Source organism: Anomaloglossus baeobatrachus, chromosome 6, assembly GCF_048569485.1.
Source record: "Anomaloglossus baeobatrachus isolate aAnoBae1 chromosome 6, aAnoBae1.hap1, whole genome shotgun sequence".
Lineage (NCBI taxonomy): Eukaryota > Metazoa > Chordata > Amphibia > Anura > Aromobatidae > Anomaloglossus > Anomaloglossus baeobatrachus.
Genome location: NC_134358.1, coordinates 97,255,940 through 97,272,341, shown reverse-complemented (window position 1 = coordinate 97,272,341; position 16,402 = coordinate 97,255,940). Strand labels below are relative to the sequence as shown.

Here is a 16,402-nt window from a genome sequence, read left to right as displayed (position 1 = left end):
GGGGGCTTGTCACTGGTTGCTGGTGAGCTCACCAGCAACTTGTGTAGCGACGCTCCAGCGATCCCTGCCAGGTCAGGTTGCTGGTGGGATCGCTGGAGCGTCGCTTAGTGTGACATCTCACCAGCAACCTCCTAGCAACTTACCAGCGATCCCTATCGTTGTTGGGATCGCTGGTAAGTTGCTTAGTGTGACTGGACCTTTAGATTTTTAAGAGCAAAACAGTAACAATACCGCGTCATGACAAGAATCTGCATGACTAATCATATGCTAAATAGTTACAAGACAAATTTATGCATGAGATAGCCATGATGATTGTCTATAAAATGAAGGCAGTTTCACTCAGTGTTCCCAATTAAAGTTTCAACTCAATCCACAAAAAAACAAATCCCCGCTCAGGTCCGTCATCTGTCAATGGAAATATAGGTGGTTTCCATGTTACTGGTAACACAAAAGCTCTGGAAAAGTAAAATAGCTCCTCGCCCCTAAAATAAATCCAGCCAATGTGCCTCTCCCTTTAGAGCCCCACAGTGGACCTAATCCGCAGCTAGCATCCACATGTTTGTCCATACTTTAGCAATAAGAACTCACATAAATATAAATTGCTAATTTTGTGTTAGGACAAGATAGTCCCAATGATAATTTCGCCAATTTAACCAGCTTCTTCTATTCTGATATAACAATTAATTTATTACCTTCTTTTTTTCTCTGGATTGATTGACTGTACAACTTCTATTTCTATTCATGTAGTCAAAATGTATATAAATATTGTAACATTGTCTTTATTGGAGTGATGCCTATTTTTTATATACCTATCAATCATCGCACCTTCCTGAAATAGGCTGTGTAAATGGAAAATTCTGATCCTAGAAGAAGCCAGCCACACCGGCGAAACTTGCTTTGGGATTATCTTGTCCTGACAGAAACAGGGGGACAGCTGAATTGTAAAAGTTACTTATTTTAACACTTAAACATCATTATAATATTAAATAATCAAGTGTAGTTTTATTTTCACTCTATCCCCTTCTTCCCTGAAATATATCATTTCTTGTAGTGGTGTATATGTACAATATGTGAATTTGACTCCAGTATTCGTTCGATCCCCAACAATAAGAGGCCGTCCTCAACCAAATTATTTCAGTTTTTATATTTTTTATGTTCCCCTTTAAAATTATTTCAGTTTGTTTTTCAGTGGATTTATACAGATTATAGGTGACATTAAAGGTAGAGAAAGTTCTGAGATCATTTTTCTTGGTATGATTTTTTTATTACATTGTTACTGGCATTTTAACAGTGGTGTGTAGAGTTTTTATATCCACTGTATTTGTATAGCTGATTCCTATATGAATGTCTCTAACTTTGGCCAGATAGTAGCACAGTCTGGGTATGTGCTGGTCTCACCGAGAGACTCATTGAATGGCAAATTGTAGATATAGGGGATTGCGTTTGAGTGGGGACTGGTTTCTCCATGTGACGAGATTATCTTTTTTAATTTACGATCTACTTATCACCTTTAAAACAGTATTTCTTTCATGTTTGTTCTTGAGGCATAAGCACAGTAATAGCTTTGCCCCAGTGGATGGACGCTCCTAAAAGGGCACTTTACAAGCTGCGATATCGCTATCGATATCGCTAGCGAGCGTACCCGCCCCTGCCGGTTGTGCGTCTCGGGCAAATCACTGCCCGTGGCGCACAACATTGCTTACACCCGTCAAACGGACTTACCTTCCCTGCAACGTCGCTGTGGCCGGTGAACCGCCTCCTTTCTAAGGTGGCGGTTCGTGCAGTGTCACTGCGACGTCACACGGCGGCCGTCCAATAGAAGCGGAGGGGCGGAGATGAGCGGACAGAATATCCCACCCACCTCCTTCCTTCCTCATTGCTGGTAGATGCAGGTAAGGAGATGTTCGTCGTTCCTGCGGTGTCACACACAGCGATGTGTGATGCCGCAGGAACGACGAACAACCAGCGTCATGCACCACCAACGATGTTATGAAAAGGAGCGACATGTCAACGATCAACGATTTTTGATGTTTTTGCGATTGTTGATCGTCGCTTCTAGGTGTCACATGCTGCAATGTCGCTAACGACGCCGGATGTGCGTCACTAACCACGTGACCCTGACGATATATCGCTAGCGATGTCGCAGCGTGTAAAGCACCCTAAACACCTTTCTAGAATATATCTTTTGGTCCTATGTCTTGTGGGAGCATAGGATATTGCCTTGAATGCAATCAAACATCGAATTTTCTTATAGCTAAATTTAACCCTAGAACGTGCAAGCAATTCAATCTACCATAGAAAACAAATGACCTAGCAGGCCTGCGAGGCCCCAGGTATGCGTTCTAGGGTTAAGTTGCTCGGCTCAGATTTCTAGATTTATTAAAAATAGAATGGGTACTTAAAGGGGTATTGCAGGACCTTAAATATCCATGGTTTCGACCACGCATATAGTTATTATTATATATTATTATAGTGCCATTCATGCCATGGCGCTTTACATGTGAAAAAGGGTATACATAATTGGGACAAGTACAATAATCAAACAATACAAGGCACAAACAGGAACAGGAGGACAGAGGACCCAGCCCGCAAGGGCTCACAGTCTACAGGGGACGGGTGAAGATACAGTAGGTGAGGGTGGAGATGGTTGTGCGACGCTATGTAGAACTGAGGGTTACGGTAGGTTGTAAGCTTGACGAAAGAGGCGGATATTCAGGTTCCTCTTGAAGGTTTCCACTGTAGGTGGGAGTCTGATAAGTTGTGGCAGAGAGTTCCAGAGTATGGGAGAGGCACGGGAGAAATCTTGTATGCGATTGTGGGAAGAGGAGATGTGAGGGGAGTAGAGAAGGCGATCTTGTGAAGAACGGAGGTTACATGCAGGTGATTACTGGGAGACTAGATCACAGATGTAAGGAGGAGACAGGTTGTGGATGGCTTTGTAGGTCATGATTACGCTGGTTTCACATCAGCGTTTTCCTGCTGCACTCGCAGATCCGGCACAAGGACAGTACAGTACATTAAAGTTCACTGGCAAGCTCCGGTCACATGCGGTCATGTGACCGGAGCATGTGACAGCATGGGACCGGGGCTTGCCGCACTGTCTGTGAACTGTATTGTACTGTACTGCCCTTATGCCGGATCTGGCAGTGCGGCAGAATACCGCTGATGTGTGTGTGCCCTTAGGGTTGCAAACTGGAATCATTGGGCAATGGTAAGTGAGTGAAGGGATTGGTGGAGAGGAGAGGTCGGGGAGTAGCGGGGGGACAGGTGGATTAGTCAAGCAGCATAATTTAGAATGAATTGAAGGGGTCTGAGACTGTTTGCATGGAGGCCACAGAGCAGGAAGTTGCAGTAGTTCTGGTGGGAGATAATTGTTACAGTTAGTTAATTGCTTGTGGTCATAACCATGGATACCTGAGGTCTACCATTGCGCTAATCATGAGGTAAGTGACATAGTGAATCAGAAGAACTATTCTACACTTCTAATTAGAGGTATTTGCTAATATTATTATTATACCTACTAAATATCGGGATATGATCTTGAAGACGGGAATACTCCTTTAAGTAGTCTCATTGGGGTTGAGTTTTGTTGATCATGGCCCTTTTGCCTTTTCTCATTGGATCCAAAAGGTTCTATTACACCGGGTGATCATCAGTGGTTGCCGATAGTTGGTTCAAGTGGTGAAGGAGCAAATGCTTGTTTATCGGCTAATTAGAGGATCCCAATTATTGTTGTCAAGGATTTTCTGAGCTGCGATTGGTACTGTAGCTATTCGTGGTTGCGTTATGGAAGTATCAATGTAAAACAAGCTTTTTATCAGCAGTTGTTCATTTGCGTTAAGCTTTTGTAGATGAGTCTTCCTCACAATCGTTCATGTTTCTTCATGGGGCCCTAAATCAAGGCTGTTGGTAGCATGCCTTCCCGTATAAACTCAGGTAACCAAATGACTATTACTGGTGTTATCGATCGTTCCGTCATCATATAGTTTACATTGTCCTGTGGGGAAATAGCCTTTAACGAGCATCAGTTGACATATTAAGTGGTGGAACAGCACTCATTACGGCCAGAAATCAGCCAACCTTACGCTCATCTTTTACCTAAATTTGTCTCATACTTTTATTTCAATGTTCTACTTTTAAATACTAGTTTTCTTTGGCATGTGCATTTGTTAGCAGTCTAAAGTTGGGTTATGTGCCCTTGATCTGACAGTCCGTCTCCTTGATCGCTTAGCTTAATCTATGAGCATATTGATAATCATTTATGTGACAACTTTCCCCAAGGTCCTGATAATAACCATTAAAGTAGATCTATTAAAGTATCCAACAAAGGCAACAGATTAGTACAAATCGTATTTATTTATAGGCTTCCATCTTTCCCAGCGCGTTATATTTTATTTATTCATTACATGAGACGATATTTGCATAAACATAGATTAAAAGTAATCTCTCCAAGGAACAGTTTCTTCTTACATGTGAATAATAGCCAGCTATGAAGACAAAGTGAATTAGATTGGCTGCTCTTCGCTAATGATAACAGATTAATCTGATTTAATATTTAAGCCATATGTTTTCAAACTTAAGCAGAGCGGCGCTCCCAGTGTACATATCTCCTATCCGATCACTTCTATTAGCAGCTATAAGAGCATATGGTGCCGATGAGCCCTGTAGAGCTGTCATCTGTCAATCAAAGCGCAACGCAGTACATCGTGTAGGTGGATGTTCTTACTAAATATCAGAACTTTTTATCTGAAGAATATTTTGAAAACTTTTATACTAGGATGGATTTAATGTTATATTAAAGGGGTGATTCACTACTCTACAATAGTGGCCACATCTCTGTAAAACTGATAGAGAAGGCTTTTTCTAAATACCTTGTTCAGCCAATTCTGCCTCTGAGTGGTGCTATTGCAGTCCACTCATCCCTATGAAGTGATCTCTGAGATCCGGTGATATCACGTCAACTTCCAGTTGACCCGACATCACCGAGTCTCACCCCAGTCTTCCTGAGTGACTGGACTGTGGGTAGTGTTTCACCACTCGTCACAGCCCAGCATGTCACGCGTTCTCTCCTTCACTGCAGAGCACTGCAAACAGGAGTGATGCTGAGCTGTGACGAGCAGCGAATCACCGCCCGCAGCCCAGTCACTCAGGAAGACTGGGACAGGCTTGGTGATGTCAGGAAGTTGACGTGACATCATCGGATCTCAGAGGTCACGGAGCCCGGGTGGTCACTTCATGGGGATGAGTGGACCGGCAATAGTACCGCTTAGAGGCAGAATTGGCTGGACAAGGTATTTCAAAAAAGCCTTCCCTACCAGTTTTTACAGAGATGTGGCCACTATTGCAGAGTAGTGAATCACCCCTTTAATCATACAGACACTAAGTAATTCCTGTATGTGATAGAAATTGTAATAAAGACTCACTCAAAAAAGGATAAAGCAAATTATCAAACTGCTGATAAAAAAAGCTGTATATAACAAACCAAAAATACAAACTGCTAGAGTTCAACAGCAGGTACAGGTACACAACATGTAAGATATCTTTATGCTGATAGATCTTCAGATTAAGATGTGGTCAGGCAGACAATCCGGAACAGCTGATTCTTGGGTCACATCTCTGTCTTCTATCCCAGACCTTGTCCTCTGCTTCTGTGACGCCCTGGCAAACCAGGTAGTCACACATTAGGCCCCCGCATAACACCACCCCTCACCTAGGTCACATACAGCCGACCTGAAACCCTAGTCACCCCCCTTAGGGCAAGACAGGCACACCAGGGGGTGGGACCAGGTGGTTAGGAAATGCCCACCTAGGGGTCTAGACTGAAGCCCCGCCCCCTGGGAACACGGCCGGAAGGAAACAACACCCTGAGGCGAAAACTAAACTAACCTGCCGCACAAGGGAGTGCTCGCAAAAGATCAAGGGGGAGAAGCGGGAAGGTGTCCGCGCCTAACCTGGACGGCTGTGCAGCGCCTGCCGCTGAAGTGGCGGCGCCCCAAGGCGGAGTGGGGATTTCCACGGAAGAACACGAATCGGATCGCTTACCAATGGGAACCGCTGCCTGGCTGGAGCGGGAGATGGCGAGATTCTGTGTCCGGGTGCGATCGCAGTCACTGCAGCAGGTGCTGGAATGGCCGTGGTGTGGGCCCGTGAGAGCCGAGCCACCCATGCAGCGCCGCGTCGGGAGAGAGGTACCCAGACCATCCCAACCTCGTTGACCTGCCCGGAGCCGGAGCCTGTTCCCTACGTGGTGGGAGAGTGCCGGCCGGCACAGCTCCCTGGAACAGCAGCGTCACCCGCTTTACCACCTCCGTTCTCGATAGAAGTTCAGAGTTCCGGGATGCATTGCAGCTGGTCCAGGGTACCGAATAAGCCATATGGCCCCATGCAGCAGTGGTAGCGGAACCCCGGCTACCTCAGTTATACCAGTCCCCGTTGGGACCGTGCACCATTGCAGTCTAAAAAGACGCAATGATTTTAATTATTTGTACTTTTGTACACCAATAAAATCAATGTTTTTATCAAGTCCGTGAATTTCGTGGAATTGGGATACTATATCTTCAAGTGCTGGATGAAACATTTTTTCTTGCGTCTTCATTAGTACCTGATTATTTGCCGATCAGTTCTCGATGCTGATGGCGGCAAGATGTGCTCAATTGTTGAGCTGCACACTTCCGTCAACAGGATCATAGCCGCGGCCAGGTACAGCACAACTGCCTCCTATTGAGTACTGGAGCTGCGTTTTTCATCTCCATACATTGGCTAAATACAACTGCTAAAAAGCTAATTAAGCTACCTTGAAAACCTTTTCTTTATTAAACACATATGCTATAACATAGTACATATAATAAATATATAAAAATTACTAATTGCACAGTGGAAAGAAAAATAGGGGGTCGGCGTCCTAAGAACGCTTCCATACGAAGGGCACAGCTCCTGTGAAACCGCTGTAAGACTAAACTAGGTTGGTCGGAAATTGCTATAACAGAATATTGTGACTGACTTGTGCTATCACTGGCTTAATGACTGATTGCCCACACTAAATGCAAAGGAGGAACAGAGTGTAATCTGATGGTGTTTCATATGGATATTCAAATGGATGATGGTGAATATCTCTTAACCAGCGGAACAGGAAGTAATATCTGCTGCATTAACTAAAGGGCCATTTACACGCTGCGACATCGCTAACGATTTATTGTCGGGGTCACGGTGTTTGTGAAGCAAATCCGGCGTCGTTAGCGACATCGCAGCGTGTAACATGTATGAGCGACCTTCAATGATCGCAAAAGAGGTAAATATCTTTGATTTTGAAGAGGTCGTTCATTTACCAAAAATCGTTGTATGTACAGTAACGAGGTTGTTTGTCGTTCCTGCGGCAGCACACATCGCTATGTGTGACACCGCAGGAACGAGGAACATCTCCTTACTTGCGACCGCCGGCAATGAGGAACGAAGGAGGTGGGTGGGATGTTCGGCCCGCTCATCTCCGCCCCTCTGCTTCTATTGGGCGGCCGCTTAGTGACGTCGATATGACGCCGAACGAACCGCCCCCTTAGAAAGGAGGCGGTTCGATGGTCACAGCGATGTCACTAGGCAGGTAAGTATGTGTGACTGTTTCTAGCGCTGTTGTGTGCCACGGGCAGTGATGTGCCCGTCACACACAACCGACGGGGGCGGGTACGCTCGCTAGCGATCTCGCTAGCAAAATCGCAGCGTGTAAAGTACCCTTTAGGCTCAGTAATTAATCAATTTGACTGGGATTGACTAAATAGTATATTTTACATGAAGGGGTGAAACGCTTAGGGAGATTCTTGGATCAACGTGTAGCAATCTAAAATACAATTTATTCTATCTAACACAAACAAATGGCCGAATTACAGCTGACTAATTGAGTACGGCACCATTGCCATTGAATTGAATTCTCTAAAGACAGTGCACTTGCTATCCTTTTGTGGGCTATTTTGGTGATACCCTATTACCCACTGCTAAAATAGGAGCACTGAGGTCTAGATACAGGGAGGGAGCTGTGCAGGAAATAGTTGACGGTGAACGGGGGTGTCATCGGGGTTAGGACGCCGACCCCCGTGGAATAGGAAGGGAAAGAGCACAGTGTGAGTATCTATCCTAATCCTCCCTATTTTTCTTTCCACTGTGCAATTTGTAATTTTTATATATCTATTATATGTACTATGTTGTAGCATACGTGTTTAATAAAGAAAAAGGTTTTTAAGGTAGCTTAATTCGTTCTTTTGTGGTTGATATCTACCTTACGCATCATATATTGATATACTGTATACTAAATACAACTGCTGCCAGAGTAGATTTCAGCTGACTGTTGGGGGTACCGTGTGTCGGGCCCCCCACCAAATAATGATATTAGCTACATATAAGTTATCAATATGTTAGCCGTTGTTTATGAGCTTAAGGACCATCAGAACAAGCAGGAGCAGCTTATTTGTGCCCCAATACAAATCTCCAACAAGGCTTTAGCTATCACGGGTACTTAATAGTATTGATCTTCTTATATGGTTCAATGGACCCATCTGGCCTTAAGGGTTTGGGTGCAACTGCAACTTCTGCACCCACTATAGTTACGGGCCTAACAATCATAGCCGAAGAATGAACACACAGTATTAGTCTATTATTGCCACTTGACAATGTAGATATATTGCTATTACTAATTACAGTAATGCATTATCATAGAGGAAAACGTACGTATTTCTATCTAATAAAGTAGTGGAATTTCACCCTCTAGGACACTAACTTATGATGAGAATTAAGAAACCATTTACTTTATATTGTGGGAGTCTCCAATGAACATTGAAGAAAATACTGTAAATGGTAGATCTAGTGAGCTTTATCACCTTCATACCTCTTCGTATATTAACAGTTTTACATCATAATGTTTCAGACACATATGTAATTAGTAATATTATCATGTTATTACTTTCAAGGTTGTTTGATTATGGACACGGACGCGTTCCTCCTCCTCCTCGTGCGGTTATCCCTTTAAAACGACCCCGTATAGCCGTTCCAGTGACGCGTAGAGGCAAAGGAGTGTTCTCTTTAAAGGGAGGATCAAGATCTGTCTCAATTGGCTCTTCATCAAAATGTAAGTGCTCTTCATTAGTGTGTTATCTAATCATCCTCAGTTCAGTAATAATATTGCGCTAAGAAAAATTGTTATTAATAATGAAATTACAGCAATTAAAAATAGGAGAAAACAAGTGCAAGGAAATAAAACTCAAAGTGACCATATTATACACAGTTCTGCTGCTTAAAATAAAACTCCACATTTTATACCAATTTTAGTTCTCCCTGGTAACCATCTGGCTGCTCTTCCTGTGTCCTTGTATTATTCTATTAACTAGCTAACTACTCCTATCATCCCACTCCTGCAGCTTGGTCCCTAATTACAACAAAAATATCCTTCCTAAAGTATTTAACTGTCCGATTTTATTACTACTATATCTGCAGTACTCCTGACAGCTCACACTACATCTCCTGCCTGACACAGCAAGAGGGGCCAGTACGCTACATTATACATTATTTACAGTGTATAACAATTATATACCGAGCACTGCACCCAACCAGCTCCACTACATCCTGCATTAATGTACATATATACACAATACTTACATACATTAGGTTTACATTATACTAGTACTTCTTACATAGGAGTAGGTGCTATTCACCCCCATCCTATACCCTCATGCATCTTAAATGGTTGTCTGATCCTCCATAAATAGGTAGATTTGGCCAATTTCCATCTAATGTGTATGGGGACCATAAGTCCCTCTTCAGTTATGTGTTGGAGGTTGTTATTGCAAGATTCTTCCAAAAATACTAGACAAAATAACAGAACGTGACACACTAACTTGTCCAGTGATATAGTTGACACCATCATTGAAACTGGAATGACTACAATGTAGTCAATATGTGCGTTATGTACCATTGGAGGACATTGGAAGACATCATGAGATGAATCTGCTACCACTGTGATTCTTGTTATTCTGTCGCTATCATAGAGCACAACAGGAATAATGAAAAGTGCAAACTAATCCTTATGTGGAAACATATTTAAGCTGCCAAGTTACCTGTATTCTCAGGTGTACATCCTCTGGCTTCCCCATTGAAAAATCCAAAAGACAAGTGAAAAGGTCTCCTGCTCTAGTATTCCCTACACTGCCAAGTCCAACCGGTAATGGCTGCCATACCTCACCAATCTGTGGTTCTAATACTGCTCCCAGTTGGGTTACACTGTAATAAAAACACTTTGAGACAATTTGCATTAAGGTAAGGGAATTGTAACAGATCTGATCTAGTTAGCTAACAAATTAGTTCATAGTGAATGCTTGTACTCTCCTATCGCTGACTGTAGTAAATCACTCCCATCATTACTTCCTTTTTCTATTGGAAATAAGGTGCTTATAATTTTTCAACCCATTTGAATAGACCCCTTGTCCACATCTACAATTTACTTCCAATTTTCCGTTCTGCATTATCCGTAACAATGGACATAAATTGTACCTGACGGACCTTATTGGCTAACATAAAAGGTTCCACCATGATCTCTGCTATTTTGCCAAATTAAAGCGCTTTACCCTGATGTTTTTGGACACAAATTTTATTTTTTTAAGTGTTAATTTAAAAATATGTGACAGACAGAGCAAGGCAGTTGTGAAAAAGCCTTGTAAATATGGCTCCAATAATCTAATATGACTTAAAGGGAATCTGTCACAATGTTTTTGCTATGTAATCTGAGAGCAGCATAGGGGATGAGACCTTGATTCCAGCCCCTTCAAGTGTTTTCTCTGCTGCAGATCCACAAATTATCTGAATGCTGAGCCCTGTATAACCCATCCACACTACAGATTGGCAGCTATCTGTGTACACCGTAAATTAGAAGATAGCTGCTAATCGGTGGTGTGGGTGTGGTTATACAAAACAGGAGGACTAAATGTCACAATGTAGGGGGATCAAGGCTGCGCTACCCCCCTTCATCACTAGCTGGCACACCAAAGGTAGATCTGCTGTAGTTAAATGTAAATGTGTATTTTGTAAATGGCCACCAGGTGGCAGTGTGGCTTAGGGACGGTAGTCCTGGCACCTGGGTAGGCAGTTTAGGAGTTAAGTAAAAGGAGGAGAGTAGTGTATAAATAGTACAGGAGATAGGAGGGCAGGAGAGTCCCCAGTAGGAGATACAGAGAACAAGCCCACACTGTCTATTTATTTATCGATCCTAAGGGTCACTCTTGTGATCGCGGACATGTGGGGTCCTGTACATTGAGGACTGTGGAGCTGTGTCCCCAGAAGGGGGGTATATTCCGGTCAGTTGGGGAGCCTTCTGTTTTCCTGGATATAAAAACCCTAAGAATTCCCCTACGAGACCGAAGGTCAGTGAGCCCTTGTCTGAGAAGGGTAGGTCCTGGCCTAAGCACGAACGGAGGAGTGCTGTCATATGTGGCCTGTCCAAAGCACAAGCTAATCCCTGTGGGTGAGACGGATAGACTTACAGACTTTTTGAATTGGTTCGTGCAGTCAGATGTTAGAATGAGGGACCTAGCGGTGTCTAATGGAGCCCAGGTGCCAGGAAAGCGGTTGTACTGTGGATTGGAGTCTGGAAGTAACCCGTATGGGAATAGAAGCGGAGCCTGTGTAGTGCAAATGAAGACAGATGCTATTAATGTTGAGAAGAAAAGAAGTAAAGTCCCGTTGTTTGCAAAGAATACTATGGTGTGCAATTTATTGGCTCAGAGTAAGAATGGAGTAAAGAATGGACTGTAGCGGAGTCATCCTTTAAGTGGTGCGGTGATTGGGAGGCAAGGGGTTACCGAGCGGCTGTAGTGTGGCCTGGTATCCTCTGTACACATGACTACCAGTAAGTGATGCATCACTGGAAACAAAGTTTCGGCCCCTACACGTCATGCTGATCTTACGTGCCACAGTCCAGCATCCATGGAATAGAAGAAATTACCAAAAAGTACACTAAAAGTGAGCTATTTATGTAAGTGAATTATTCAGCAGGTTTTCAAACAGGACATATGGAGACATAACGTAGAAGACCTCATCTCAATAATATGACTGAACAATGTTACGGATGTCATCTGCCAAATGTCTGATAGCAGTGAACAACAGATTGCATTCGACAGTACAACAAGTATAAATAGGGCAGATTTTAGGTCTAGTGCTTCTATAAATGTATGAGTAGCTATGACAGGATCTAGCCATTGGCTACATTCATTGACTAACAGTGACCTAACCCAATTTCCCAGAGAACCTGGCATGAATTCCAATGTCACTCCCTTGTGGCACTGGACAAGTTGCTTTGTTTCCTTATAGTTCCCAGAATAGCTCACCTGAGGGGAAACTGTTCCAGGACAAATACAACTAAATATTACATACAACTGATTGCACGTAATACAAGAGTGAAGGCAAAATAACTGCAAAATTCTTTTTTACTTTGTATGTACTAAGAATAATAAATCCTCAGTTTATGTGTTTAAAATTTAGGTACTTTCAACAAATTTTGCATAAATCAATAGAACAGGTGAATATAAGAAACTGGGTACACATCTTATTGGAGAAATCTGCTTCCTTCTCCAGTTATCAGCCTCTTCTCCCTTTTCCTGAACTTGCCCTCCACTTTGAAAAACCAGCCCCATCAAAAGAAGACATACATTATGGAGAGAATGGAAAAAGAGTCAGGAGCAGGGAGAGGAAACAGGCAGAGATAGACAAAACCATCGAACAAAGCTTTCTAACAAGCATTTTACCTCACATCAGAGCTTGATTCAGATCAAGACCGCTTAACTCTGCTGTTTGATGTCCTGCTGCTGCAGTATATTGCTGAATGCTAAAAAAAAAAATATTAAAGCGCAGGAATCCCTCCCTGCATGCTGTGTGGTGTATAGTAGATATCACAGCAAATGGTCTCTTCCCTCAACTTCCAATGGATTTCAAATTAGAGATAAAAGGTGCACAGGGCAATACTGGTCAAAATGCAGGATACAGGTGATATAAGAGCCAAAAATAGTGATTTCCTTATGTACTCACACAGGACATCTTATTCGGAAAAGTTAATTGTAAGTACAGTTATCCCTTAATTAATTACATGGATCTAACCAACCTGGTCAGATTGTTAGCCGTCTCTGATCTATCACCATATTCCACAATATATTCTGCATAAATTATGAAATAGATCTCTTGGACCTGATACACTTGCTTTAAAAATCCATGTCACAATGGCTATGTAATTGTCATGATCCAGGCTGGGTTTTCCCTGCTGTGGTTACACCCAGCTCTAGCCTGATCATGTCAGGGGTTAACTTCACTCACAGCCTCACTCACAGCCTCGTTCTTTATCCCAGGAAACTATATCTTGCCCCTCTACCTATGGTTCAGTGCCAGTGATATTTCTGCCTTGCAGCTTGTACACTGGCTCTGCTGAGTGTTCCCAATCTGTCCTGCCTCCCTGTTACCGTTCCCTGACCTGTAGACTCCCCCATTTGTCCGTCTGTCCCAGTCCCTGACTTCCCGCTCCTGTCTGTTGTTTGTGTTTCCCTCTGCATACCTGATCTCCCGACTTCCGACTCGGTTCTGTTTTCTGACTTGATTGTGATACTCCCCTTTCAATGACTTGACTTTTCTGGCTAGGTCCTGACTGTTTGACTACTCTATTGCCCCCTGGTGGTTCGCCTGTTTACTGCCTGCTGGGGTTTCTCTACTGTACTTCAGCTGCCTTTCTGTTACAGCGTGACTTAGTCTCCCCTTCACTACTCTGCTGCCACTTAGTGGGGAATACACTATACTATGTCTTACTAGCCTTTTGTACAGCGTGACATAATAATGATGAGTGTCAGTGTATTCAAATTTGTCCAGAAAATTTGATTCAAAGATATTACCTACACCCAAGAGCAAATTAAATGCGGGGTAAAAAAAATACGTCCTCTCACCCTCTTGTCCCACCTCCACAGTCCTACTAGTTCTCTGTGCTTCTGGTACTCTGGCTCTTTCATCAATACTGTGGCTTTTGTAGCCTCACGAGTCACATGACGAAATCAAGTTAACCTTCGCCCAAGGCCTATTCAGCAACTTGGGGGACTCAAGATGTCATAACATGTGTCCCCTATGACTTGGTGGCATCTCTCTGCAAATCATGATATCACAACATTCGTTATGATTCCTGAGACCTATTTGACCCCTGGAAGTCTTGGTGTCGATTGAAAAGGACAGGTGGGCCAAAAAGTCCACTCTATAGCATCGGCTGGCAGGATGCAGCAGTAAGGCCTCTGCCACACTCACGTGAAAATCACGCACGTGCCGAGAGACACGTATTTCCCCTGCGTGTTGCGTGCAGGTAAGTACGTGTCTCTGGTATGTGCGGGCCACATGTGTTCTACGTGTGCTATCCGCGATAGCACACGTAGAACCGGTAATTTACATACTCACGTGGTCCTTCCTGCTGTCCGCCCTGCTGTCCGTGGTGCTGATCTTCGGTCTCCAGCCCTCCCGTCTCTCCGCTGCTTCTGCTGCCAGGCAGTGAAGTGAATATTAAATGAGAATAATGAACGGCGGTCGGCAGCAAGAGGCAGCAGCGGCAGAGACAGGAGGGCTGGAGAAGGTGAGTAAATGTTTTGGGTTTTTTTAACTGACACGTGTGTTTTCTCCGGTGCGTGTCACACGGGACCGCATCCACACTATACCCGTGTGATACGGGTGCGAGCCGTGTGACACCCGTGCTGCCGGAGAAAACACTGACATGTCAGCGCTTAGAAAAACGCACACACGTACAAACGCACACGGACACACGTTCCGTGTGGTTTTACGTGTGTGTGCCTGCTACCATAGGGTAGCATTGCTGAACGTGTCTCCGTGCCGCCGGTACGTGAAAAAAATGACAAACACGTGCCGGCGGCACGGATGTGTGTCGCAGGCCTAAGACACGTGAGCAGCGTTGTCATTATTTTTTTTTTCCTGGCCCTTTACATGGCAGAAAAATGTCAGCCAACTACTGTTCTATAAAGCCAGCTTTACACCTTACAATTAGGTATGCGATCTCGTATGCGATGTGACACGCCCAGGTCGCATATGCGATTGAATGAGATTGCACGTAGGTCATTCATTTGCTGTCACACGAGCGTTAGTAGTCTATGTTAAATTGATAAATTTTGTGTGCGATCCTTTAGATCATGTGTTCTGTGACGTATGCATTGGGCACCTTTTTTTTTTTTATTTACTGACTTGCCAAGCGTGTGTATGTGTAGAGATGCGTTTTTACTATGTCATCTGCCATTCAGCTCTGCTACATGGCCGCTGACAGCAGACACAGACAGCCATGTAGCAGCGGTGAATGGTAGTTGACAGCAGACACAGACAGAGCCGCACTGTCAGAATGAACTCGGGTGAACCTCACCCGACTTCATTGTCATGCTGCGGCTCTGTCTGTGTTGCGCCCTGATTAGCGGTCACCTGTGAAGACTCACCGGTGACCGCTAAACTCCTGAGTAACTGAATTGAGCAGCCCTCTCTCATACTCACCGATCCCCGATCCCCGGCGCTGCTCCGGCGGCTTTTACTATTTTGAAAAAGCCGGCCGCCCATTAAACAATCTCATATTCCCTGCTTTCCCCGCCCACCGGCGCCTATGATTGGTTACAGTGAGACACGCCCCCACGCTGACTGACAGGTGTCACACAGCACCCAATCACAGCAGCCGGTGGGTGTGTCTATACTGTGCAGTGAAATAAATAAATAATTAAAAAAAACGGCGTGCGGTCCCCCCCAATTTTAAAACCAGCCAGATAAAGCCATACGGCTGAAGGCTGGTATTCTCAGGATGGGGAGCTCCACGTTATGGGGAGCCCCCCAGCCTAACAATATCAGCCAACAGCCGCCCAGAATTGCCGCATACATTAGATGCGACAGTTCTAGGACTGTACCCGGCTCTTCCCGATTTGCCCTGGTGCGTTGGCAAATCGGGGTAATAATGAGTTATTGGCAGCCCATAGCTGCCAATAAATCCTAGATTAATCATGTCAGGCGTCTATGAGACACCCTCCATGATTAATCTGTAAGTTACAGTAAATAAACACACACACATGAAACAATCCTTTATTAGAAATAAAAAACACAAACACATTCCCTGGTTCACCACTTTAATCAGCCCCAAAAAGCCCTCCATGTCCGGCGGAAGCCAGGATGCTCCAGCGTCGCATCCAGCGCTGCTGCATGGAGGTGACCGGAGCTGCAGCAGACACAGCCTCTCCGGTCACCTCCATACAGCAAATGAAGACAGCCGTGCGATCAGCTGAGCTGTCAGTGAGGTTACCCGCTGTCACTGGATGCAGCGGTGGATGCAGCGGTGGCCGCGGGTAACCACAGTGACAGCTCAGCTGATCGCGCT

At 44.3% G+C, this 16,402-nt stretch overlaps 1 protein-coding gene across 6 annotated transcripts in view; it reads left to right on the top strand.

Moving 5' to 3' along the window:
• The window catches only part of RALYL (RALY RNA binding protein like), a 952,779-nt gene that overhangs the window by 851,406 nt on the left and 84,971 nt on the right, over positions 1–16,402 (top strand). For all 6 annotated transcript variants that reach the window (XM_075353135.1, XM_075353134.1, XM_075353132.1 and 3 more), the window contains one exon: positions 8,952–9,109. In XM_075353135.1, the coding sequence (XP_075209250.1) occupies positions 8,952–9,109 (158 nt within the window). The remainder of the gene's footprint in view (positions 1–8,951; positions 9,110–16,402) is intronic.